This window comes from Aquarana catesbeiana, linkage group LG03 (genome assembly GCF_042186555.1).
Source record: "Aquarana catesbeiana isolate 2022-GZ linkage group LG03, ASM4218655v1, whole genome shotgun sequence".
Taxonomy (NCBI): domain Eukaryota; kingdom Metazoa; phylum Chordata; class Amphibia; order Anura; family Ranidae; genus Aquarana; species Aquarana catesbeiana.
The window spans coordinates 505,117,197-505,142,960 of record NC_133326.1 but is presented as its reverse complement, the minus strand read 5'-3'; the positions used below and the strand labels follow the sequence as shown (position 1 = coordinate 505,142,960).

At 41.6% G+C, this 25,764-nt stretch overlaps 1 protein-coding gene across 2 annotated transcripts in view; it reads left to right on the top strand.

Annotated features, from left to right (window-relative positions):
* GLRA1 (glycine receptor alpha 1) overlaps positions 1-25,764 on the top strand; it is a 286,546-nt gene that overhangs the window by 175,026 nt on the left and 85,756 nt on the right. For both annotated transcript variants that reach the window (XM_073621132.1, XM_073621133.1), the window contains exons 4-5: positions 14,756-14,979; positions 16,564-16,646. In XM_073621132.1, coding sequence (XP_073477233.1) covers positions 14,756-14,979; positions 16,564-16,646 — 307 coding nt within the window. The remainder of the gene's footprint in view (positions 1-14,755; positions 14,980-16,563; positions 16,647-25,764) is intronic.

Sequence of the window (25,764 nt, the reverse complement as noted above, 5' to 3'; positions counted from 1 at the left end):
TACCAGGTCCTGTCTCCCCTCCCCCTAATCCCTTCTCCTTGTGACAATGGGCACTGGATCTTCTCCCCGCACCCGCTGGCAGAATTTAAAAACAGCACAGCCGTGCAGCTCTCTGTGAATTATTGAACTACAAGAAGTACTGTCATCATATTCTGCAGCCGACAGCTTGTAGTTCTCAATGAACCGTGAGGGTGCTGGTAAGCGCTCTCATACTCCATTGATTCTTCCTGCCATTCAATAACTATCTGCCCATATCGGAGGTACAGGCAGACAGTGTACCAAGAGTCTGAGGGGATTCAGGCATTTCATCCACAATGCCTTACAGGCTGCAGAGTATAAAAAATAATATATGCACATTTTTTTACCTGCAAAAAAGATGTGCATTTTTTTTTCTTTGTAAAAAGGTGAATTTATCCTTTAACATAAAAAAGTGCCATCTATTGCTCCTCCAAATTACTTTTTGGCTGCTGTGAGAGTGTATTACTTACTACCAAGATGTAAGCACAGCTATATGTAATGGGGCAAATATAGCTTTTCACATGTATAAGTCTGTAATTACAGACTGTAATTAAAGACTGTCCATATAAACATTAATTTATTGTTATTTGTAGCACTAGCATGTGTTGGTTAGTGTATTACATATTAAAGCTAAACTCCAGGAAAACTGTTAAATTTGCAGTAAAAATACACATATGTGGGTTATTTGACCAGGATTTAATTTATTCTGATCAGCCAGATCTATAATCCAGACACCCCTGCCAGACAACACAGCCGGATCTAAAACTTTTTTGCAGGTTACACTGCAGTTAATCAATGTAGCTGGGTACAGGGTCCAGGACCTAACCCAGCCTATGACTGGACAATAGAGGAACACCAGATAAATGATGACATTTTCCCTATGCTCAACTAACCTCTATGTATATGCATGACAGCAGTGTGCTAAGTTGTGGTGGGCCATGAGTGGCCCAGTGTAATCCTCACCACTCCTAATGTTGCTGTACAGAGAATTACAGTAACCTGATATCAATACATATTCTGATACGTATACTACTTCTGAGTAACTGTAGATAATTGAAATAAACTGTGTTTTATATCTGCCCTGATTTTAGGTTTAAAGGATAAGTTCACCTTTGTAAAAAAATAATAAATGCACATCTTTTTGCAGGTTAAAAAATGTGCATTCATTATTTTTTTACTGGGAGCTTGCAAAGCATTGCATCCGCAGTCAGCAGATCACGGGTGCTATGCAGGGCTCTTGCAGACTCTGTGTGTAAGCTGCCTGCTCGTACCTCCTATGAGCAGGCAATTACACACTGCCAGGAAGACTCAATGAGCTACCTAGAGTGCTCAATAGGGATGAGCCGAACACCCCCTGGTTCGGTTCGCAGCAGAACATGCGAACAGGCAAAAAATTTGTTCAAACACATGTACACCGTTAAAGTCTATGGGACACACATGTGAAAAACCAAAAGTGCTAATTTTAAAGGCTTATATGCAAGTTATTGCCATATTGCCAAGTTTTTCACTAAAGTGAAACAATAAAAATGAAATATTCCTTTAAATATCATGCCTGGGGGGTGTCCTTCTTATGCCTGTAAAGTAGCGTATTTTTCTCGTGTTTAGAACAATACCACAGCAAAATGACATTTCTAAAGGAAAAAATGTCCTTTAAAACTACTCGTGGCTGTAATGTATTGTCGGGTCCCGGCAATATAGATGAAAATCATTGAAAAAAACAGCATGGGTCCCCCCCCCCCAGTCCATTACCAGGCCCTTTGGGTCTGGTATGGATATTAAGGGGAACCCTGCACCCAAATTTTAAAAAAAGAATGCCATGGGGGTCCCCCAGGCCCCCAGGCACTATATACTCTGACAAACGTATGGAAGAAAATTTGCTATACAAATAATCTCCAGATGACAGCAATTGGTCTAAATGAAAACAGACTCTAGATGGTAACAGAGGAGATTTCAGGGGCCACTGCTGGCTGACACATTTTGAAGGATTACTTTCTTCCTCAGAGCCCAGCAGTGTTGCTTCCTTCAGCTTCCCATATATATATATATCACATATGCACCAACATGCATTCAAAGAGGCACCTCCCAGAGGGATCCAGAGGCATCATCCACATTAGTGGGTGGCCCACGGCCAAAGGATGATGCCCCACTTTTTTTATATGGGTCTGTGCAGCCTGTGTGTGTATACTGTGCAGAACTAGTCTTGCTCCTTCGGCTACAGTTTGGGCATGTGCACAAAGATTTTGTGCATGTGCGCATACATGTGTGTATATATGTGCACCATTGTGTATGCTTCTATGCCCTCCTGATCTTGATCAAGGAGTGTGCTCTGAATACTGTCTAGATGGCAGTTGGATCCCAGAGGGACCCAGAGACCTTCTTCCTTTCGATTGTTTACTGGGGGCAGTATGTGTTTTAAGAAGGGGAACCGTGTGTTCCCTCCTCTGGCTCGTTTTCTGTTATCTATAATGGCTGAAGTGTCTGCTATTACCCTCTATGTTATTTCCTTTAATAAAATGGTGGCGGCCGACTGCTGCCAGTGACGCCAGTGGTGCGCGATGGTGGGCGCGCAGGAAATTACGCTTGGCCCGCACTTCCTGTTGTTTGGATCACAAAAAACACAGCGTGCTTTCCAGACACAGGAACTGGCCATGAGGATAGCTGTTGAACAGAGAAATGGAGGAGAGATCCTCCATATTTAGTTGGTGTATGGAGCTGGCAACCAGCATTGCGGTGGGACAGTGCTTCTGGTCTCCCCTGGTGGTGGTGTGTGGCGGAGACCGGCAATACAGTGACAGGGTGAGCCTTATGCAATAATAATAAGGGAACTACTGTGGCCATCTGGCCCCTTACCTTTCCACAATACTTTTCCACACTACTGGTATCATCTAGATCGTGTGTATTTCATGTATGATTGCCATTGTTTATACCACTCTCTGCAATTATCACCAACTAACATCAGTCTATAGACATAGATTGTTGCTAACCTGTAACATCATGTCAAATACATTGCCCCCTGTGTACGTATTTAATCAACTGTGTAAGTTGATTGTTTACCTATGTGGGTCCTATTACTACTATTTTTTAGTGAGCGTGGGACTTTGGCCATGGGCCATCCACTAATGTGGGTGGTGTCTCTGGATCCCTCTGGGAGGTGCCTCTTTGAATGTATATTGGTGCATATGTGTATATATATGGGAAGCTGAAGGAGGCAACACTGCTGGGCTCTGAGGTTGAAGGTAATCCTTCAAAACTTGTCAGCCGGCAGTGGCCCCTGAAATCTCCATCTGGAGTCTGTTGTCATTTAGAATAATTGCTATCTGAATAATAGAATAATAATAATAGAATAATTGTTATCTGGAGATTATTTGTATCGCAAATTTTCTTCCATATGTTTGTGAGTAGTTTTTACTTAATTTTTAATATAGTAAAATATATCCATGGATAATGCACAAGGTTGGTGCGCCCTTTTTTTTCTTTCTTCTCTTTTTGATTGCTAGGATACCCCTAACCCTGAGGGCAGCAAGGCCTGAGGCATTATCCACTACAAAATTTAGTCCACCTGGTAATTCAGTTGTGCGCAGGAGTGTTTTTTTTCTACTATATACTCTGAACAGCAGTATATATACTATACGGCCTGCCCTATATACTCTGCAGAAAATTGGCCTTAGGTATTGGTGGTACCAGAACACTGTAAGCCCTCACAATTACCCTTAGTGGGTGGAGGAATGGGCCCTGCTGTGAAATATTATATGAAGAATTGTAATTACATGCCCCTGTTAAACAGGGGCATTAAAATTGGGCCTTGGGTGGTGGTGGTGCCACAACACTGTAACCCCTCATAGATACTCTTATTGGGTGCAGGAACGGGCCCTGCGTTGAAATATTATATCAAAAATTGTAATTACATGCCCCTGTTAAACAGGGGCAGAAAAATTGGGCCTTAGGTGGTGGTGGTGCCACTGTAATGCCTCACAGACACGCCCTCTGAAGACGTAATGACGAAACTCGTCAGTGCGTGATCACGCAACCCTACAGCTTCACACACCAAGCGTCATCCTGGGACTCATCGAGGTGGGCGGTACTCCAGCACTCCGACCAGCGGTGAGCAGATGTGAATGATGTGACGGGCTGTTTTTAACTTGGAATACTGTAAGCATATTTCTGCATTGGGGGGATACTTTTGAAATGAACATTATCACACTATGGAGAGTCTCCCCTATTGTTTTACATGATGCCATGGCGTTAAGTGATTATCCGGAGTATGATGAAGTGTGATCAGCTGCTGTTACAGAGAGGATTATTGTAATAGAGGAGATCACAGGTTGTACTAAATCCATCCTTCTGGTAAGCATTTATACAAAAGGGGCTGACCACGAGGTGATACGGTGGAGGTATATCGTTCTGTATCATCCTAAGGACAGTACATATGATTCAGTATAGAAGCCTTCTCCCGCTATCGTCATCTCACTCAAACATGGGACTTGTCACTTTCTGATGCTTATCCAGCACGCTGCACTTTTTATTCGATCTTGAGCACCTGGAACTGCTTACTACTTTTTTGAATCTCATTTGATTTTTAATTGTCATATTTTAATTTTATTCTTGCACCTACGTTGGTGCCTGAGGTTAAACCTGTATATGAACTAACATTTCTCATTGATTCATGTCACAGCTGCTAGGAGGACTGGTAGAGTGTAATAACATATGAGTTTAATGTTGAATATAGGATGGATATAGCACATAATGATAAATCATTAGCATGAATGAATATTCATCATAAGCGCTGTTGATACTTTTGTGTTTTAAGAAAGTATACATTTATTTTTAACCCTCACAGATACTCTTGTTGGGCGCAGGAACAGGCACTGCGTTAAAATATTATATCAAAAATTGTAATTACATGCCCCTGTGGCCAAGGAGCCGGTGGAATAGGCCACTTTGGCAGCTGCGTTGGAAGGCAAACTACTCTGAGCCTGGGTGACAGAGGATGAGGAGGACGAGGACGGCTTTGTTATCCACTCCACCAACTCTTCTGCATGTTCTGGCTCAATAACATGGCCAGCAGCAGAAAAAAAGGACAAGAGTGCCCCACGGCCACCTGCAGAGGATGCACGACCATCACTGTTGACTGTAGACACAGAGACTGCTTGCCCTCTTTTAGTGGCCTGTGAGTGTCTGCCTCTCCTTGGTGGCCTTCCGGACATGGTGTATATTTTGTTTTGCAACACCACACTACACTATATTAGATACTGTGTACACCACCTGCACTGTATTAGCAACTGTTCTACGGCTGCACTGTACTGTGTACTGTGTACACCACCTGCACTGTTATAGCAACTGTACAAACTGTATTAGATACTGTGTACACTGCCTGCACTGTATTAGCAACTGTACTACAGCTGCACTGTATTGTGTACTGTGTACACCACCAGAAGTGTAGTAGAAACTGTACACACTGTATTAGATACTGTGTACACTGCCTGCACTGTATTAGCAACTGTACTACAGCTGCACTGTATTGTGTACTGTCTACACCGCCAGAAGTGTAGTAGACACTGTACACACTGTATTGGATACTGTGTACACTGCCTGAAGTGTATTAGAAACACTGAATATATAGTCAATGCTAAATGCAGAATATATATATATATATATATATATATATATATATATATATATATATATATACAGTAACACACTTTTTTTCTTAGGGTGGCTGTAATCTGGATGGAGGAGCAATGGAGCCACCTTGTAGAGCAGCATTGTCAATCACGGGAGAGGGTAGTGTTAGATGCACCAGCAGATTTAGATGGACTTTCCTTTTATAGACCATTCACACAGGGGCAACACGACTTCCAGCACGACTTTGGGAGGCAACTTGGACACGACTTGAGTATGAATCACAGCACGACTTGGGGCAGCTTAGAACACAACTTGAAGTCGCCTCCAGGACAGGGAACTTTACAAGTGGCCAACCAGAGCTTATCAGCTGTATGTGAGAAGGAGGAAGCTGGCTGTTTAGTGGAGGAAATTACTTTCTGTTTCTTTTCTGCTTCCTGTAAAGTTGCCTCAGTATGAACAGTGATCAGACTTGGAGGCAACTTCCATTGAAATCAATGGGTACAAGTTGCCTTCAAGTCGGATTGAAGTAGTACAGGAACCTTTTCTGAAGTTGGAGCGACTGCAGTAGTGTGCATTAAGACAGATCCATTCACTTACATTGATTTTTTCGTGTAGCGCGACTTGAGGCGACTAGGGGGCGACTTGGGGCGACTTGAAGTCGGATCCAAAGTTGCCCCTGTGTGAATGGGCTCTTAGGATAAAGGTTTTACATAAATTTTAAAAAGCTGAACATTGTCAGCACCCATGTTAGTGTTAAATGGTTTTAACATTCTGTATAATATATATATATATATATATATATATATATATATATATATATATATATATATATACACATTATCTAACAAAAGTGAGTACACCCCTCACATTTTTGTAAATATTTTATTATAACTTTTCATGTGACAACACTGAAGAAGTGACACTTTGCTACAATGTAAAGTAGTGAGTGTACAGCTTGTATACCAGTGTAAATTCGATGTCCCCTCAAAATAACTCAACACACAGCCATTAATGTCTAAACGGCTGGCAACAAAAGTGAGTACACCCCTAAATGAAAATAGCCAAATTGGGCTCAAAGTGTCAATATTTTGTGTGGCCACCATTATTTTCCAGCACAGCCTTTACCCCATCTTGCGCATGGAATTTACCAGAGCTTCACAGTTTGCCACTGGAGTCCTCCTCCACTCATCCATGATGACATCACAAAGCTGGTGGATGTTAAAGACCTTGCGCTCCTCCACCTTCCGATGAGGATGCCCCACAGATGCTCAATAGGGTTTAGGTCTGGAGACATGCTTGGCCAGTCCATCACCTTTACCCTCAGCTTCTTTAGCAAGGCAGTGGTTGTCTTGAAGGTGTGTTTGGGGTTGTTATTATGTTGGAATACTGCCCTGCGGCCCAGCCTCCAAAGGGAAGGGATCATGCTCTGCTTCATTATGTCACAGTACAAGTTGGCATTCACGGTTCCCTCAATGAACTGTAGCTCCCCAGTGCCAGCAGCACTCATGCAGCCCCAGACCATGACACTCCCACCACCATGCTTGACTGTAGGCAAGACACACTTGTCTTTGTACTCCTCCCCTGGTTGCTGTCACACAAGTTTGAAACCATCTGAACCAAATAAATTTATCTTGGTCTCATCAGACCACAGGACGTGGTTCCATTAATCCAGGTCCCTAGTCTGCTTGTCTTAAGCAAACTGTTTGCGGGCTTTCTTGTGAATCATCTTTAGAAGAGGCTTTCTTCTGGAATGACAGCCATGCAGACCAATTTGATGCATAGTGTGGCGTATGGTCTGAGCACTGACAGGCTGACCACCCACCCCTTCAACCTCTGCAGCAATGCTGGCAGCACTCATACGTCTATTTCCCAAAGGCAAACTCTGGATATGACGCTGAGCATGTGCTCTTAACTTCTTTGGTGGACCATGGTGAGGCCTGTGCTGAGTGGAACCTGTCCTGTTAAACTGCTGTATGGTCTTGGCCACCGTGCTGCAGCTCAGTTTCAGGGTCTTGGCAATCTTCTTATAGCCTAGGCCATCTTTAGGTAGAGCAACAATTCTTTTTTTTAGTTCCTCAGAGAGTTCTTTGCCATGAGGTGCCATGTTGAACTTCCAGTGACCAGTATGAGAGACAAATGCTCCATACACACGGTCGGATTCTCCGACGGAAAATGTGTGATAGGACCTTGTTGTCGGAAATTTCGACCGTGTGTAGGCTCCATCACACATTTTCCATTGGAATTTCCGACACACAAAGTTTGAGAGCATGCTATAAAATTTTCCGACAACAAAATCCGATCCTTTAAATTCTGATCGTGTGTAGACAAATCCGATGGACAAAGTGCCACGCATGCTCAGAATAAATTAAGAGACAAAAGCTATTGGCTACTGCCCCGTTTATAGTCCCAACGTACGTGTTTTACGTCACCGCGTTCAGAACAATTGGATTTTCCGACAACTTTGTGTGACCGTGTGTATGCAAGACAAGTTTGAGCCAACATCCGTTGAAAAAAATCCTTGGCTTTTGTTGTCGGAATGTCCGATCAATGTCCGACCGTGTGTACGGGGCATTAGAGCGATAACACCAAATTTAACACATCTGCTTCCCATTCACACCTGAGACCTTGTAACACTAATGCCCTGTACACACGGTTGGATTTTCTGACGGAAAATGTGTGAGAGGACCTTGTTGTCAGAAATTCCGACCGTGTGTGGGCTCCATCACACATTTTCCATCGGATTTTCTGCCACACAAAGTTTGAGAGCAGGCTATAAAATTTTCCGACAACAAAATCCGTTGTCGGAATTTCCAATCGTGTGTACACAAATCCGACGCACAAAGTGCCACGCATGCTCAGAATAAATAAAGAGATGAAAGTTATTGGCCACTGCCCCGTTTATAGTCCCAACGTACGTGTTTAAGTCACCGTGTTCAGAATGATCGGATTTTCCGACAACTTTGTGTGCCCGTGTGTATGCAAGACAAGTTTGAGCCAAGATCTGTCGGAAAAAATCCTAGGGTTTTGTTGTCGGAATGTCCGATCAATGTCAGACCGTGTGTATGGGGCATTACGAGTCACATGACACCGGGAAGGGAAAATGGGTAATTGGGCCCAATTTGGACATTTTCACTTAGGGGTGTACTCACTTTTGTTGCCAGCGATTTAGACATTAATAGCTGTGTGTTGAGTTATTTTGTGAGCACAGCAAATTTACACTGTTATACAAGCCATACACTCACTACTTTACATTATAGCAAAGTTTAATTTCTTCAGTGTTGTCACATGAAAAGATATAATAAAATATTTACAAAAATGTGAGGGGCATACTCACTTTTGTGAGATACTGTATATAGGCCTTTTGGCGCCATTGTTAGCGGCAAATGCACGCACGCCTGTGCACCTGTAGGAACGTGCCTGCACATTTGCATGCACATCATAACTTCAACTGCACTATGGTCATTGCATCCCTGACATCCACTCTGATTAAGACCTAAGTGCAGAGGGTACCCCATTTGGTACCCTCAGTCCAATCCCTTCTAATTCTTAGAGTTAAAGAGTAACTTCACTTTCTTGAAAAAAATATAGCAAATAAAAAAATAGCAAAAAAAATTATAATAATATAGAATATGCAATTGCTACACAAGCCATTTTGTAAATGTTACGTAAACAAAGCTCTGCCCCGCTAATAATAATACAAACCACATTAATAGAGTGAAAAACGTATGTGGAAAAAATATATGGTGTCTAAGTTCATTTAAAATGTGCATAGATGAAAACAACAGTCCCAATCAAAAGTGACATCCACTACTGTGTAATGAGGAGCATCAGAAAGCTTCTATATTCACCACGTGGGCCATCACCAGTAGTTGGATGGACTCTTACCAGAATCTATGCACTCTATTACGGAGTCAGATAGGCCTGCAAACAATATCCTAGTATTTGGTGACCCCGATGATGTCAAGTATGACGAAACGCATTGGACCGAGCTAATGCACGTGACGTCGCCGCGCTTGCATGCAATCTCTGGAATATCTGAAATTGTTTACTATTATGTTTTGTATACACAGTGCTGTTTTTATGATCTTCATGCGATTAGCCTTGCACTTTACTTTTAATAAATGTGTTTTAGGGATTCACACAATGTGGGCATATCTTTTTTGATTCTATGAGGAATCTTGTACATCATCGTGGCCATATATATCCATTATAATCCTGAGGAACTGGAGGTATCATGAGGATCAGATTTAACCATCTGGGTCTTAGCACCGAATACTAGGATATTGTTTGCAGGTCTATCTGACTCCATAATAGAGCCCATAAATTCTGGTGTTTTCTTTGTTCAGTGCACAGTGTGTCTGACTGTTTCTGACAGCTGCTTTCTTTGTATTTACAGCGCGTTTTCCATTTTTTATGAATCTTAATAAAAATTCCCTTTTATTTTCAGTCTGCGGCTGCTGTAATTTTCTGTAATAGTCATTGCAATATGGCAACCTGGAGGTCTTCTGTACATAGTTGGTGTACAGAGCTTCCCCAGAAATGTAATTTCCTGCTAGTGTGATTGGCTAACTGATTTTCTGAGAAGTCTACACTATGATACAAGTACATTTTTAGGCATCCTCTATTCATTAAAGGGTTCAGATACTACAACTTTCCACATTAGGACACTGCAAGTGCATCGGCTGATTAGAATGAAAATAGACAGTTCCATTCAGGTATCAGTGTTCCAAGGACAAAAAAATACTGTTATGTATCTTGTTTGTTAAAATCCTTGCAATATACATAGATCACCCAGAGGGGAGTGTTTTCTTGAAAAAAAGTGGAGTTACTCTTGAAATCTCATTCTCCCAGCATTTCATAAGTCCCCATTTGAACTGAGATATTCCTCTTTCTATTCCTAATCACAATGTTCCCCTTGTGGCAATTGCTTTGGTAGAGTGAGTGTCTAAGCTGGTAGCTTATCCCACAGAGCACCAATTTTGGTTTTGCATAATGACAGGGTGGTATTGAGACCCAGGACTTTCTTTCTTTACAAGATAGTCTCTGCTTTTCACCTTAAACAGGACATTGTTCATCCGCTCCTGTGTTAAGCTCCAGTTCACCAAAACACATTTTCCTCCATTGTCTAGATGTGGTTAGGGCTGTGCAAGTTTATTTTTCGGGAAGACAGATTCTCTTTTTGTCATTCTGGAAGGGTGCCCCTTGATCTCGTTCTACTGTTGTTAGGTGGCTTAGACAGACCATCATTCATACCTATGGTTTCAAGGATAGGGTTCCCTTTTTTCCATTAAGGCTTACTCCACTAGGACTGTGAGTACCTTTTGGGCTTTTTGGCTTCAGGTTCTATTTCCCAGATTATCATGCCTGCCAACTGGTCTTCTGTTCACACCATGCGGATGTTTCTGACTCAGCTAATGTCAGCTATGGTGTAAGGTTCTTCAGGTGGCACTAGGAGATGCAAGCAGTCCCCTATTTTTTTTTCTTGTGGGCCTGGTGTTAGCCAGCCCTTCATTTGAACTGCTTTTTGACATTCCTATAATTTTAACAATTCATTTACCCCTTAATAGAAAAGAAAGAAAATAGGATTTTTGACTTTTGGCTTAAAATCCTTAAAATCCTTTTCTTGAATTCCATTGAGGGAAACACGACCCTCCTCTCTGTGTTTATAAATGTGCTTTTGATACTGCTTTTCTGGTAATGGGAGGGCTTATACCCTGAGCTGGCCTATTTTTTTTTTTAGTTTGCCAGTGTCTAGTCCTCTGGTGGCAGTGTACCCGAAGGCTTAAGACTTTCTGCATCCCCCAAGTCTAAAATCCTGATATTTTCTTGGCTATCAAGATGATTCTGTGTCTTTATTGCTTTCTAAATCTCTGCCCCAAAACATTTTTTTTTTAAATTATGCCTTCAGATGTGAGGGATTCCCTGCTACGTTAATAGCACCCAGCTTGCCCTTCACCATTGATCATGTGCATCAAATGTGGAGGCCCAAAATTTAGGCTCTTTTCCTAAAACACCAGCCCAGTGCTCACAGGCACCAGATTTTTTCCAATCTCCAGTGACCCCAGAGCCCAAAACATAGACTAGGGATGAAGCTCTGTTGGACCTGGTAATCTCATACCATGCAGAGCTTATTACTAATGTTTAGATAAAGGAACACCTGGGTAGCAGTGATCATAACATGATTTCATTTGATGATAGCTGTAAACAAGAGATACATACGGGAAAGATAAAAACACTTAACTTCAAGAGAGCAAATTTTCCAAGGATGAGGGCTGCTCTCCAGGACTTAGACTGGGAGGGAATATTGGCAGCGATAAACACAAAACAGAAATGGGAATTCTTCAAAAAGACTGTTTTGGACCTCACTGCAAAGTATATTCCCATGGGCAATAAGTTTAAAAGGCTAAAAATAAAACCTATGTGGCTCATGGTCAAAGTTAGAAAAGCTATAAACAATAAGAAAATAGCTTTTAAAAAATATAAAAATGAAGGAACACTAGTGTCATTTAAATGCTACAAAGAATTTAACAGAATATGTAAAAAGGAAATCAAGGATGCAAAAATTCAAAATGAACGACAGATCGCAAAAAATAGTAGGACAAACCCCCAAAAAATCTTCAAATATATTAATAGTAAAAAGGTCAGGTCTGAGCATGTAGGCCCTTTACAAAATAATCTAGAGTGGGTGACTGGGGACAAGGAGAAGGCTAATTTATTAAATACTTTCTTCAGCTCTGTGTATACAAAGGAGCATGGGGGAGCTCATGTCCATAATGGGGGTGGTATTGACACAGCCCCGAATGATCCACAATGGCTCAAAAGTGATATGGTCCAGAAATATTTAGACAGAATAAAGGTGGATAAAGCACCTGGACCTGATGGCATCCACCCACGGATCCTAAAAGAATTGAGCTCTGTAATTTCAAAGCCATTGTATCTAATTTTTAGGGACTCATTAATGATGGGAATAGTACCACTGGATTGGCGCAGGGTGAACATGGTGCCTATATTTAAAAAGGGATCAAAGTCTTTACCAAGTAACTATAGACCTGTTAGTTTAACTTCTATAGTCGGGAAGATACTGGAGCATTTAATAAAAGACCACATAGACGAGTTCTTGCTGGAAAAAAACATTTTAAGCAACAGACAGCATGGATTCATAAAAAACAGAAGTTGTCAGACAAACCTGATTTCTTTTTATGAAGAGGTAAGTAAAACCTTGGACAGAGGGGTGGCTGTGGACGTGGTATACTTGGATATTGCAAAAGCGTTCGATACAGTTCTGCACACAAGGCTCATGTGTAAGTTAAAGTCTACAGGCTTGGAAATATCAGTTTGTAAATGGATAGAAAACAGAATTCAGAGAGTAGTGGTTAATGATTCTTACTCTGAATTGTCTAAGGTTATCAGTGGTGTACCCCAAGGTTCAGTGCTGGGACCCTTACTCTTTAATATCTTTATAAATGATATTGGGTCTGGGATCCAAAGTAACATTTCTGTCTTTGTAGATGACACCAAGCTATGCAGTGGAATAACGTCCTTACAGGATGTCTCCAATTTACAAGCTGACCTCAATGCACTGTCTGATTGGGCGTCTTTGTGGCAGATGAGGTTTAATGTTGAGAAATGTAAAGTTATGCACTTGGGGGGCTAAGAATATGCATGCATCATACATACTAGGGGGAGTACAACTGGGGGAATCCGTAGTGGAGAAGGATCTGGGGGTTTTGGTAGATCATAAGCTCAATAATAGCATGCAATGCCAAGCTGCGGTTTCCAAAGTGAGCAAAGTCCTTTCTTGTATTAAGAGAGGTATGGACTCTAGAGAGAGAGATATCATTTTACCCCTGTTCAAATCATTAGTAAGACCTCATCTGGAATATGCAGTTCAGTTTTGGGCACCAGTTCTCAAAAAGGATATCGGGGAACTGGAGAAAGTGCAGAGAAGGGCAACCAAACTGATAAGAGGCATGGAGGAGCTCGGCTATGAGGAAAGATTAGAGGAACTGAATTTATTCACTCTTGAGAAGAGGAGAATAAAAGGGGATATGATCAACATGTTCAAATATATAAGGGGTCCATATAGTGAACTTGGTGTTGAGTTATTCACTTTACGGTCAACACAAAGGACAAGGGGGCACTCTTTACGACTGGAGGAAAAAAGATTTCATCTCCAAATACGGAAAGGTTTCTTCACAGTAAGAGCTGTGAAAATGTGGAATAGACTCCCGCCAGAGGTGGTTCTGGCCAGCTCAGTAGATTGCTTTAAGAAAGGCCTGGATACTTTCCTAAATGTACATAATATAACTGGGTACTAGCATTTATAGGTAAAGTTGATCCAGGGAAAATTCAATTGCCTCTTGGGGGATCAGGAAGGAATTTTTTCCCCTGCTGTAGCAAATTGGAGCATGTTCTGCTGGGGTTTTTTGCCTTCCTCTGGATCAACTGTGGGTATAGAATTGGGTCTATTGGATTGTACGATTTCTTTTTTGTTTGTTTTTTTTGTTTTTTGTTTTTTTGTTTTTGTTTTTTTTTTATGGTTGAACTGGATGGACTTGTGTCTTTTTTCAACCTGATTAACTATGTAACTATATAGAGGTAGTTTTTCAAACCCCCCTGTCCAAATGTGAATATAGTATGTGCCTACAGTATAATACTCAGCATGTAAGCCCATTCACAGTAGGGATTGATGTGAATATACTATGTACTTTGTATGGAGGGCCCTTAGGCCCTTAAATGCCAGGTATTTTTTTAAAATCCCAATCAAAATCATTTCATACACTGCCAGGTTCAAGTGGACATACGATCTATGTGACCATGGCCACTAAGGAGGGTATACAGGGTTGATGGATCCTTCAGTGTATTAAGCAACTGATGAAGGCTAACTTTGCCTAAATATGAAAGGCATAATCCCAGAATGGCTGTGATGTACTCCAATAATTTTTTGGTCTGATATTATGGAATGATGCACATATACTTGGAATACTAAATACTAATAAAACATGGTACCTGACCACATTGTTTGCATCACAACGCCAAGTTTAATATGCAACATGGAATGTTTTTTACCACAGCAACCTTTAAAAGTTCTTTATTATTTCTCATTTTATTACAGGATTACAGGCTGAATATTTTTCTGCGTCAGCAATGGAATGACCCCCGTCTGGCTTACAGTGAATATCCTGATGACTCCCTGGATTTGGATCCCTCTATGTTGGACTCCATCTGGAAGCCTGATCTGTTTTTTGCCAATGAGAAAGGGGCAAATTTTCATGAAATCACCACTGACAACAAGCTTCTAAGGATCTTCAAAAATGGCAATGTTCTGTACAGCATTCGGTTAGTCAACTGTGGCCTCAAGGGTATAGTTAAAATGTCAAACTCTGGGGGGGATATGCCAACAGTTTTGGAAACATGTTTGTTCCACGTGAAAAAAATTATTATAGCTTGTTTGTAGCTCTATTTATTAAGGCAGCTGGAGCTACAGACCCAGTGATGCCCTCCCCCCCCAAGCAGCACGTTCTGGGGGGATCGCAAATTAACAGTACATGCATACAAACTAGCCTCTGAAGGTGACTTTCAAAGATTAAAGAAGAACTATAGGCAAAACTTTTTTTTTTCATTTTGAGTAAGGGAGGGTTATAACCCATGTCTGTTTTTCTTCCATCTGTGTCCCATTGGGATTTTTTACCTTCACTTCCTGTACCATAGTCAAGACAGGAAGTGAGAGGAAATCCCTGCAAAGTAAGAGAATCCACTTGGACCCCCAGGTCATCAGAACTATTGTCCCTATTGGAATATTTTCCCTCAATTACTGTTCTGTGGACAACCGAAAATGTGGTACTTTCTGTTACTTTCACTTCTGATGATAACGGTAAACAGGACATACAGAGAGGGTTAATCTCCCTAACAGGGGCAGAGGTAACAATAAAAACTTAACAGGTGCTCTAATTCATCTCCACTCCCATACCAGCCTACTCCAGCCCCCACAGAAAACTGTAGAAAAGATGAATCTTCTGTACTTCGCTAGGTCCATTAGCCTCAATTCTACAGCTGCCTCTACCACTTTTAATCTCCCAGTTAACAAGCAATGACAAATCATATGCTAGTTAGCACCATGTCGACTTTGGACCCTTTAGATATAGTTTCTTTTGCACTAGGCTCTTCACAACTTTATTGAAAATTGTGGGAAAAATCATTAGGGCTTAAAAATATTATTTCTATAGATGCAGCACATAATTTGCTTACTTACAGTATGATTGCAAAACCCCATAAAGCCTACCATACGCTTCAAATACTTTGTTTTGTTATAAAAATATAAGGATATAAAGACTTGTTTAAATTGGTCTCTTGAAGGTTATGAGCCACCACAGGATCCTGTAATGGGTTTAATGGCCATTTAAAATGTTAACGATCATGGCTACTCTTAGATTATATGGTCCTTCGTGCAAAATATAGTCCTACCTCCCACACAGAATCTTTCTCAGTCACCTTATAACTAATGCCATTTTGGCCTTTTTTGTGTTTATACATTAATCATATTATAATCATATTATACTTAGTTCATAAACAACCCACTGTGCAAAAACCCAGAACAATGCAAGGTCCATATTCCCACACATGCTGCATAGTATTTATTTGTTACAATATATTGATCGCAACACAGAGCCCACTCTCTCTATATATATTCTGCTTCAGCAATAAATAATTATAATTCCTACATTTTTCTTGTTGTGTTGGTAGTGACCAAGGTTTGAAGGTATGAGGCATTCATTTACTAAAGGTAAATAGGCTGTTCCCTTTGCAAGGGAATTTGCTCCAGAGCTTAGTGTGTTTCTACAACATATGTAGAAATATATGTCTATGCAACGGTCAATCTTTAAAGCACAAGAAGGGGCTAAAATGTTAATGCTTGTCTTACAGGTTGACTTTGACTTTGGCGTGTCCCATGGATCTGAAAAATTTTCCAATGGATGTTCAAACTTGCATCATGCAACTAGAAAGCTGTAAGTTCAAGAAGCCTAATGTCTGTGGAGATTGTATGCCCATGTTACTGCTAAATTAAAATTGTTACAAATTAGGGCAATTCAGTCTGAGCATATTAAAAAATCCATAAGCCTCAGCGAAAACTGCATGTGAAATTAAAGATATAGGGTCAATTTACTAAGCTAAAAGACCAGTATGAGAATTCCTTTTATTTCATTTTATTTTTAAAGTGAGTTTTTTTCAGTCCAATGAAATTTGAAAATTACAGTCACCTGGCTGAAAGTAGAGTGTTTCAGGCTTCTGTTAAAGTGGTATTAAATATATACTATATATATATAGTATCTCATAAAAGTGAGTACACCCCTCACATTTTTGTAAATATTTTATTATATCTTTTCTTGTGACAACACTGAAGAAATTACGCTTTGCTACAATGTAAAGTAGTGAGTGTACAGCTTGCAAAACAGTGTAAATTTGCTGTCCCCTCAAAATAACTCAGCACACAGCCATCAATGTCTGCAACAAAAGTGAGTACACCCCTAAATGAAAATGTCCAAATTGGGCCCAATTAGCCATTTTCCCTCCGGGTGTCATGTGACTCGTTAGTGTGACAAGGTCTCAGGTGTGAATGGGGAGCAGGTGTGTTAAATTTGGTGTTATCGCTCTTACTCTCTCATACTGGTCACTGGAAGTTCAACATGGCACCTCATGGCAAAGAACTCTCAGAGGATCTGAAAAAAAGAATTGTTGCACTACATAAAGATGGCCTAGGCCAGTGACGGCGAACCTTGACACCCCAGATGTTTTGGAACTACATTTCCTATGATGCTCATGCACTCTGCAGTGTAGTTGAGCATCATGGGAAATGCAGTTCCAAAACATCTGGGGTCCCAAGGTTCGCCATCACTGGCCTAGGCTATAAGAAGACCCTGAAACTGAGCTGCAGCACAGTGGCCAAGAACATACAGCGGTTTAACAGAACAGGTTCCACTCAGAACAGGCCTCGCCATAGTCAACCAAAACAGTTGAGTGCACGTGCTCAGCGTCACATCCAGAGGTTGTCTTAGGGAATAGACATATGAGGGCAGACAGCATGGGTGTAGCATAAGGGGTTTCAGGGGTCACAATCGCAACCCCGCCCATAGCTCCAGGGGGCTCCTGCAGCCTCCCTATCATATTATCTAGCCTCCACAAAATTCAGCTCTGATCTGCCCTAGGGCCCCACAACCATGCTCCAGTACTGGGCTTCTACTTTGCCTTCCACAATCCACATCCCTCTGTTTCCATTGGCTGGGGAGAAGCTGTGAGCCATTTCCAATGGAGAGGAGCATGAAGTGAGAACAGCTCAGGATGGGGAAGTGTCTGTGCTGTGTACTGGCAACATGGAATGGTAACCGAGCTCAGCGAGGCAAGAGGAGGAGAGTGCTGTCCTGTAGCCAGGATGGGACCAATGTCATTGGTGAGGTATGACATTGCTCAGTGTCTCCTAGTCACCAGCTGGGATTCTCTGTACCCCCCCCCCCATTCGGGGATGTCTACTTACCACACTTCCTTGACAACTGGAGAAAAGACACACCTCCGTGAGGTGACCTTCCCTCAACACCTGCCAACACTGACAGAGAAACCTTCAGAAACAACTAAAACAAATCCCTTAACACCTCGGGGAGCCCCTGAAGGGCTGCAGGCTCCAGATTTTGTGTCAAATGGCTTTGCCCTCCCAGATATAAGTTGCCCCCACTCCAAAGCCCCCTGACCACCCCCTCGCCCCCTGCATGCTATGCCCGGCTGCTGAGCTTCTTTACCATTACAGCACTCTATACTGTTCCTCCTCCGCAGGGCTGAAATCACATTCCTTTACAACACAGCCAGTTAGACATGATCTGCACAGGGTGTATCTGCCTACTGCAACTACACTGCCGTTCCGACCAGGGGATTTCACAGGTCAGAAGGGCAACATAATACACCCAGATACACCCTGTGAAGACTGACAGACTGTGTGTAAGGAATGTAATTTCAGCCCTGTGTAGTGTGGGGGGGGGGGTGAGCTGTATAAAGTGCTGGGATGGAAAAGGAGCTCTGCCAAGTGAGCTGCCAGGGGTCCCTGTCCTCTGATTCTCCAGCGGTGATCCCTGTCCTCTGATTCTCCAGCAGTGATCCCTGTCCTCTGATTCTCCAGCAGTGATCCCTGTCCTCTGATTTTCCAGCGGTAATCCCTGTCCTCTGATGTAAAGAGGAACTCTGGGAACTCAAAACTTTTAAGCCACTTTGAGTATCTTGGCGTGCGGTGGATGTATCTGCACGCACGTTGGAAGTAGTGGGGGGGGCAGGTCAACTTTTGCATCCAGTCCATAAGGAGTCCATAAGCTTCAAGCTACACCTCTGGCTGCCAGAATTGCTGCAGAGGTTAAAGGGGTGGGGGGGGTCAGCCTGTCAGTGCTCAGACCATACGCTGCACACTGCATCAAATTGGTCTGCATGGCTGTCGTCCCAGAAGGAGGCCTCTTCTAAAAATGATGCACAAGAAAGCACGCAAACAGTTTGCTGAGGACAAGCAGATTAAGGACATGGATTACTGGAACCATGTCCTGTGGTCTAATAAGAGCAAGATAAACTTATTTGGTTCAGATGGTGTCAAGCGTGTGCGGCAAGAACCAGGTGAGGAGTACAAAGACAAGTGTGTCTTGCCTACAGTTAAGCATGGTGGTGGGAGTGTCATGGTCTGGGGCTGCATTAGTGCTGCTGGCACTGGGGAGCTGAAGTTCATTGAGGGAACCATGAATGCCAACATGTACTGTGACATACTGAAGCAGAGCATTATCTCCTCCCTTTGGAGACTGGTCCACAGGGCGGTATTCTAACATGATAACGACCCCAAACACACCTCCAAGATGACCACTGCCTTGCCAAAGAAGCTGAGGGTAAAGGTGATGGACTAGCTAAGCATGTCTTCAGACCTAAACCCTATTGAGCATCTGTGGGGCATGCTCAAATGGAAGGTGGAGATGCGCAAGGTCTCTAACATCTACCAGCTCCGTGATGTCAGCATGGAGTTGTGGAAGAGGACTGCAGTGGCAACCTGTGAAGCTCTGGTGAACTCCATGCCCAAGAGGGTTAAGGCAGTGCTGGAAAATAATGGTGGCCACACAAAATATTGACACTTTGGGCCCAATTTGGACATTTTCACTTAGGGGTGTACTCACTTTTGTTGCCAGCAATTTAGACATTAATGGCTGTGTGTTGAGTTATTTTGAGGGGACAGCAAATTTACGCTGTTATACAAGCTGTACCCTCACTACATTGTAGCAAAGTGTCATTTCTTCAGTGTTGTCACATGAAAAGATATAATAAAATATTTACAAAAATGGGAGGGGTGTACTCATTTTTGTGAGATACTGTATATATACAGTCAGGTCCATAAATATTGGGACATCGACACAATTCTAATCTTTTTGGCTCTATACACCACCACAATGGATTTGAAATGAAACGAACAAGATGTGCTTTAACTGCAGACATTCAGCTTTAATTTGAGGGTATTTACATCCAAATCAGGAGAACGGTGTAGGAATTACAGCAGTTTGTATATATGCGTCCCACTTTTTAAAGGACCAAATGTAATGGGACAATTGGCTGCTCAGCTGTTCCATGGCCAGGTGTGTGTTATTCCCTCATTATCCCATTTACAAGGAGCAGATAAAAGGTCCAGCGTTCATTTCAAGTGTGCTATTTGCATTTGGAATCTGTTGCTGTCAGCTCTCAATATGAGATCCAAAGAGCTGTCACTATCAGTGAAGCAAGCCATCATTAGGCTGAAAAACAAAACAAACCCATCAACAAACTCAAAAGCAAAAACATTAGGTGTGGCCAAATCAACTGTCTGGAACATCCTTAAAAAGAAAGAACGCATCGGTGAGCTCAGCAACACCAAAAGACCCGGAAAACCACGGAAAACAACTGGGGTGGATGACTGAAGAATTATTTCCCTGGTGAAGAAAACACCCTTCACAACAGTTGGCCAGATCAAGAACAATCTCCATGAGGTAGGTGTATGTGTGTCAAAGTCAACAATTAAGAGAAGACTTCACCAGAGTGAATACAGAGGGTTCACCACAAGATGTAAACCATTGGTGAGCCTCAAAAACAGGAAGGCCAGATTAGAGTTTGCCAAACAACATCTAAAAAAGCCTTCACAGTTCTGGAACAACATCCTATGGACAGATGAGACCAAGATCAACTTGTACCAGAGTGATAGGAAGAGAAGAGTATGGAGAAGGAAATGAACTGCTCATGATCCAAAGCATACCACCTCATCAGTGAAGCATGGTGGTGGTAGTGTCATGGCGTGGGCATGTATGGCTGCCAATGGAACTGGTTCTCTTGTATTTATTGATGATGTGACTGCTGACAAAAGCAGCAGGATGAATTCTGAAGTGTTTTGGGCAATATTATCTGCTGAAGCATTTTGCTGAATATGAGAACTCATTGGACGGCGCTTCACAGTGCAGATGGACAATGACCCGAAGCATACTGCGAAAGCAACCAAAGAGTTTTTTAAGGGAAAGAAGTGGAATGTTATGCAATGGCCAAGTCAATCACCTGACCTGAATCCGACTGAGCATGCATTTCCCTTGCTGAAGACAAAACTGAAGGGAAAATGCCCCAAGAACAAGCAGGAACTGAAGACAGTTGCAGTAGAGGCCTGGCAGAGCATCACCAGGGATAAAACCCAATGTGTGGTGATGTCTATGCGTTCCACACTTCAGGCTGTAATTGACTGCAAAGGATTTGCAACCAAGTATTAAAAAGTGAAAGTTTGAAGGATGATTGTTAATCTGTCCCATTACTTTTGGTCCCTTAAAAAGTGGGAGGCAGTAGTAACATTCATATTGCTCCTTTACTATTCTAATTACAGAAATTAGACTAAAAATAAAATAGTAATTAGTTATGGCAAAACGAAGTTAATATAAAAAATATTTTAAAAATATTTGTTTAAAAATGGGTGAGGTCAATATGTGCAGTTAAAAAACCTCGACAACACCCATAAAAATCAATAATGCAATAAAACGGAGAACATTACAACAATATAGGAAGGAAACATTTTTTAAACAGATAAAAAGGTCAGACAATTTAACTATTATAAATTAAACAGTTCACATCACATTCAACATGAACGGGATGAAAGTCTTGAGATGATAAATCCATCGTTTTTCCATCCGCAAGATTTCCCATCTCACATGGCAACCTCTCCAATGGGGGGTTAGTTTATCAATGGCCACAAATAAAGTGTCATTTGGATACCAAGACTAATATTACCAACACAGTCCCCTAGGCGCATCTGTAGGGATCTAATAGTACGACCCACATACTGTTTCCCGCACTTACATTTCAGCATATAAACCACATTTTTGGTGGAACACCTAATAAAATAATTGATAGTATATTCTCGCATGGTTTGTTGTGATCAAAAGCACTCGATTCTCCTCCCCTTAAAGGAATTAAGAGCACAGATTAAACATCTCTGACATGGAAAAAAACATTTTAGGTCCTAAAAAAGGTGGATCTAAGTGGCCGATCGAATATATTTGGTGCTATCCTATGTCTCAAAAATGGAACCTCTCTAAAAATAATACGGGGTTGTTTAGGGAGCAAAGGTCCCAATATGCCATCATTCTTGAGAATTGGCCCATGGTTTTTAATAATCTTTTTCAAAGCAAAATGCTGGGTTGAATATGAGGTGGCAAGTAGTCATGTGCACTGCCAAAAAATTTGTTTCCGTTTCATCCGTTTTTTTTTTTTATAGCTTTTTGGGTCATTCGTTGTGATCAAAATTCCTAAATTCGTAAATTCGAAAATTTGAAATTCCGAATTTCCGGATTTTAACAATCTTTTGTGTTTTTATGTTTTTTAATAATCTTTTTCAAAGCAAAATGCTGGGTTGAATAAGAGGTGACAAGGGCACATTTGAAAGCGTCATCAGGACCATCCCTCCTATTGGTACCACTTAATAGCTGTTTCCTATCTAGAAGAGCTACTTCATTGATAGTGGAATCCAAAATACTTCCATCATACCCTTGTCCAGGAAACGAGACTTTAAATCTTGTGCCTGGAGAAAAAAAATATTTTGAAGGGGGCAATAATGCCTTAAACACAGTAACTGGTGCTTTGGAACTACTTTAAGCCATGAGACATGATGGCCGCTATCAACCGAAATAAAGCCGTACTGGTCAGTCCCGGAAATGAAATGCGTGAACGTAAGGATACCATCACCCTCCACCACAACATTTAAATCTCCAAAAAAAGACCTGCTGTTTGCTGGCTTTAAAATCAGGTTTTATGCCCCTATCATTATCATTTAAATTCTGAATAAATAATTTTCTAGGGAATTAAGGTCACCATCCAACAGGAGAAGGATGTCATTGATATATCTTTGCCAAAATATCAACTGAGATGGGCGATTACTCAAGGTGACATCCTCCTCCCACTTGGCCATGAAAAGGTTGGCATACTTGGGGCAAACTTAGCTCCCATCGCTACTCCGCGATCCTGTAAAAAGAAGAAACCCCCAAACAAAAAATTTTTTTTTTATATTAACTCCATAAGTTGTCGTTTTTTTGGATACAGGATTAATCTTCGTTTTGTTGGCTATTTTATTCCTGGTCAGTGGATTGGTGTTTTGTTTTTTGAAAACGATTGTATTTTTAGTCTAATTTCTGTAATTAAAATTGTTAAGAAGCAATATGAATGTTACAACCTATATTTTACCACAAGATGCTTCTTTGCACTGATGAGGTGGCACTGATGAGGCACTAATATGCCACACTTATGGACACTGATAGGTGGCACTGATATGTGGCATTGATGAGCACTGATAGGCGGCACTGATGGGCACTGTTAGGTGGCACTGATGGGCACTAATAGGCGGCACTGGTGGGCACTGATAGGCGCCAGTGGCAGGCACTGAGAGGTGATTGGACACAGCTGATCACATGGTTAAAGAGCCGCGAACGCGGCTCTTTACACAGATCAGTGTCGCACTGTGTCCTAGCAACACGGTGTGGCCACGATCGCCGTGCGCCCCCGCAGGCGCGCGAGAGCGGCCGCTCTGTGCTGCTGTCATATGACAGAGGCCCAGAACAAGAGCTGCACTGCCCCGCCGTCATATGACGGTGGGCAGGTGGCAACTGGTTAATCATGGGCACCCTTTTTAGTCACTTCCTGCTGGTTTATGTGCAGAGGGTAGACAGCAAAGCAAAATCACCGCTCCAGGTGAGAAACTCCAGGCACAATGAATAGTGTGAGACTCCTCACATGGGTGCAAGCCCCGGCTCGCTTGCCATAGAAGACTGAATAAGGAAAGAAATTGGCTGCACACCGACGTTCTTGAAGTCCATTTATTGAATGTTCCATACAAACAATGATGCACACCATGGTTGCAGTAGCCAGAACAGAGGTGGACTAGTTTTGCACAGCTAAACTGTGCTTACTCTTCACCTAAGAGTAAGCACAGAGTAGCTGTGCGAAACTAGTCCACCTCTGTTCCGACTACTGCTACCGTGGTGTGTGTCATTGTTTCTATGGAACATTCAATAACTGGACTTCAAGAACATTGGTGTGCAGCCAGTTTCTTTCCTTATTATGTGCAGAAGGAGCTTCCTCTTCTGCTCGAACTTCTATTTATACCTTCAGCGTGGTGCACGTCATCTAGCCCGCCCCTGACAATGTCAAACGTGTGACGAAACATGTAGGGCAGTGCCTAAGATGATGTCACCACATGCAGCAGCCAGAAGGAACTTGTCACCGACATTTTGCCAATTGCAGTTTAAATTATATTGAGATACCTGTGCTTTGCTTCTTAAATGTGAGTGGATTATTTTATGTTCTTAATAAACCTTTATAAAGACATATTCTATGTTTTATATGCCCCCATGTATTGAAAGTGGAGTCGAGAGGCCGAGGGTTGTCTTCCCAATCACTGAGGATTAATTTGGAGTTTATCCCCAAAAGCGCTTCTGGCTTTTCATTCATTTGAAATCCAATAATCTTTGGTATGCAGCCACCTTCACTACTATTGGACGTTTGGGGAGTTTTTCTTGTCTTCCTTTTTGGAGTTATTCTGGAACTGTGTTTTTCTGGCTGCTGTTTATGAAAACAACAAAATTTTTCTTTTTTTCCTACACACAACATCACTTATGCATGGACTTTTTTGAAATTAATTAACTTTTAAATGTATTCATTTTTTTTTGTATCTACAATTTCACGTGTTTATGATAAGCGCTGCACTTACTATGAATTATATTGGTAGGTTTGTATCTATTGACCTGTGCCAGCAGCTGTCATTTTTTTCTTTTATTTCTTTTTTTCCCTTTCCTTTACCTCTTTATTTTATGTTTATTTAGCGCAGATTTTCACATGGTTTTACAATCTTTCAGCAACAAATTAGGTACATTCAGAGAGAAGATCTTCACTCTGAACCTAATTTGTTGCTGAAAGATTGTTCAAATTGTTTATATACCATATAGATATATGTTTCATGTGTGCATCTCTTGATCGTTTTGACATGCAGCACTTACTTAAAGTGTATGGAAACTTTCAAAAGATTTAGATTGGTGCAATAGGTTTTGGGAGGGGGTATAGAAACTTAAAAAAAAAAAAAAAACTGTTTTGAAAAAGGTAACCTCTGCTAATAAATTTTAACATTATAAGCTTATATGTCCAGGTTTGTTACATGTACATATGTGCTAAAAATATACATTACAAGAAGAGCAACTGATAACATTCACAAATCTGTTTGCAGCATTCAGAAGCCTCTACAAACATTTTCCAATTATTGTATGGAGGGTTGCTGTGTAGTCTATTGTAGCCACATTTGACAAGACGTGGAATCAAAATGATAGCTGGTAGTTTTAATTCTGTGATTTGGCCAGTAGTAACAGCATGTTCAGTTAAGTCCTTCTTTCTTCATGGTGAGAGGGATCTGACATGGAAGAATCGGCTCCATCACACAGATTTTCAAACAAGCTGTAAATCTGTGTGTGTGTGATAATGGGTGGTTGTTCTCCATCAACATGACCAATTAGTGTATCCTACAGAAGCCCATTGTTGCCTAATTACAGCATCAGGTTACTCTTTCTGGGGTGG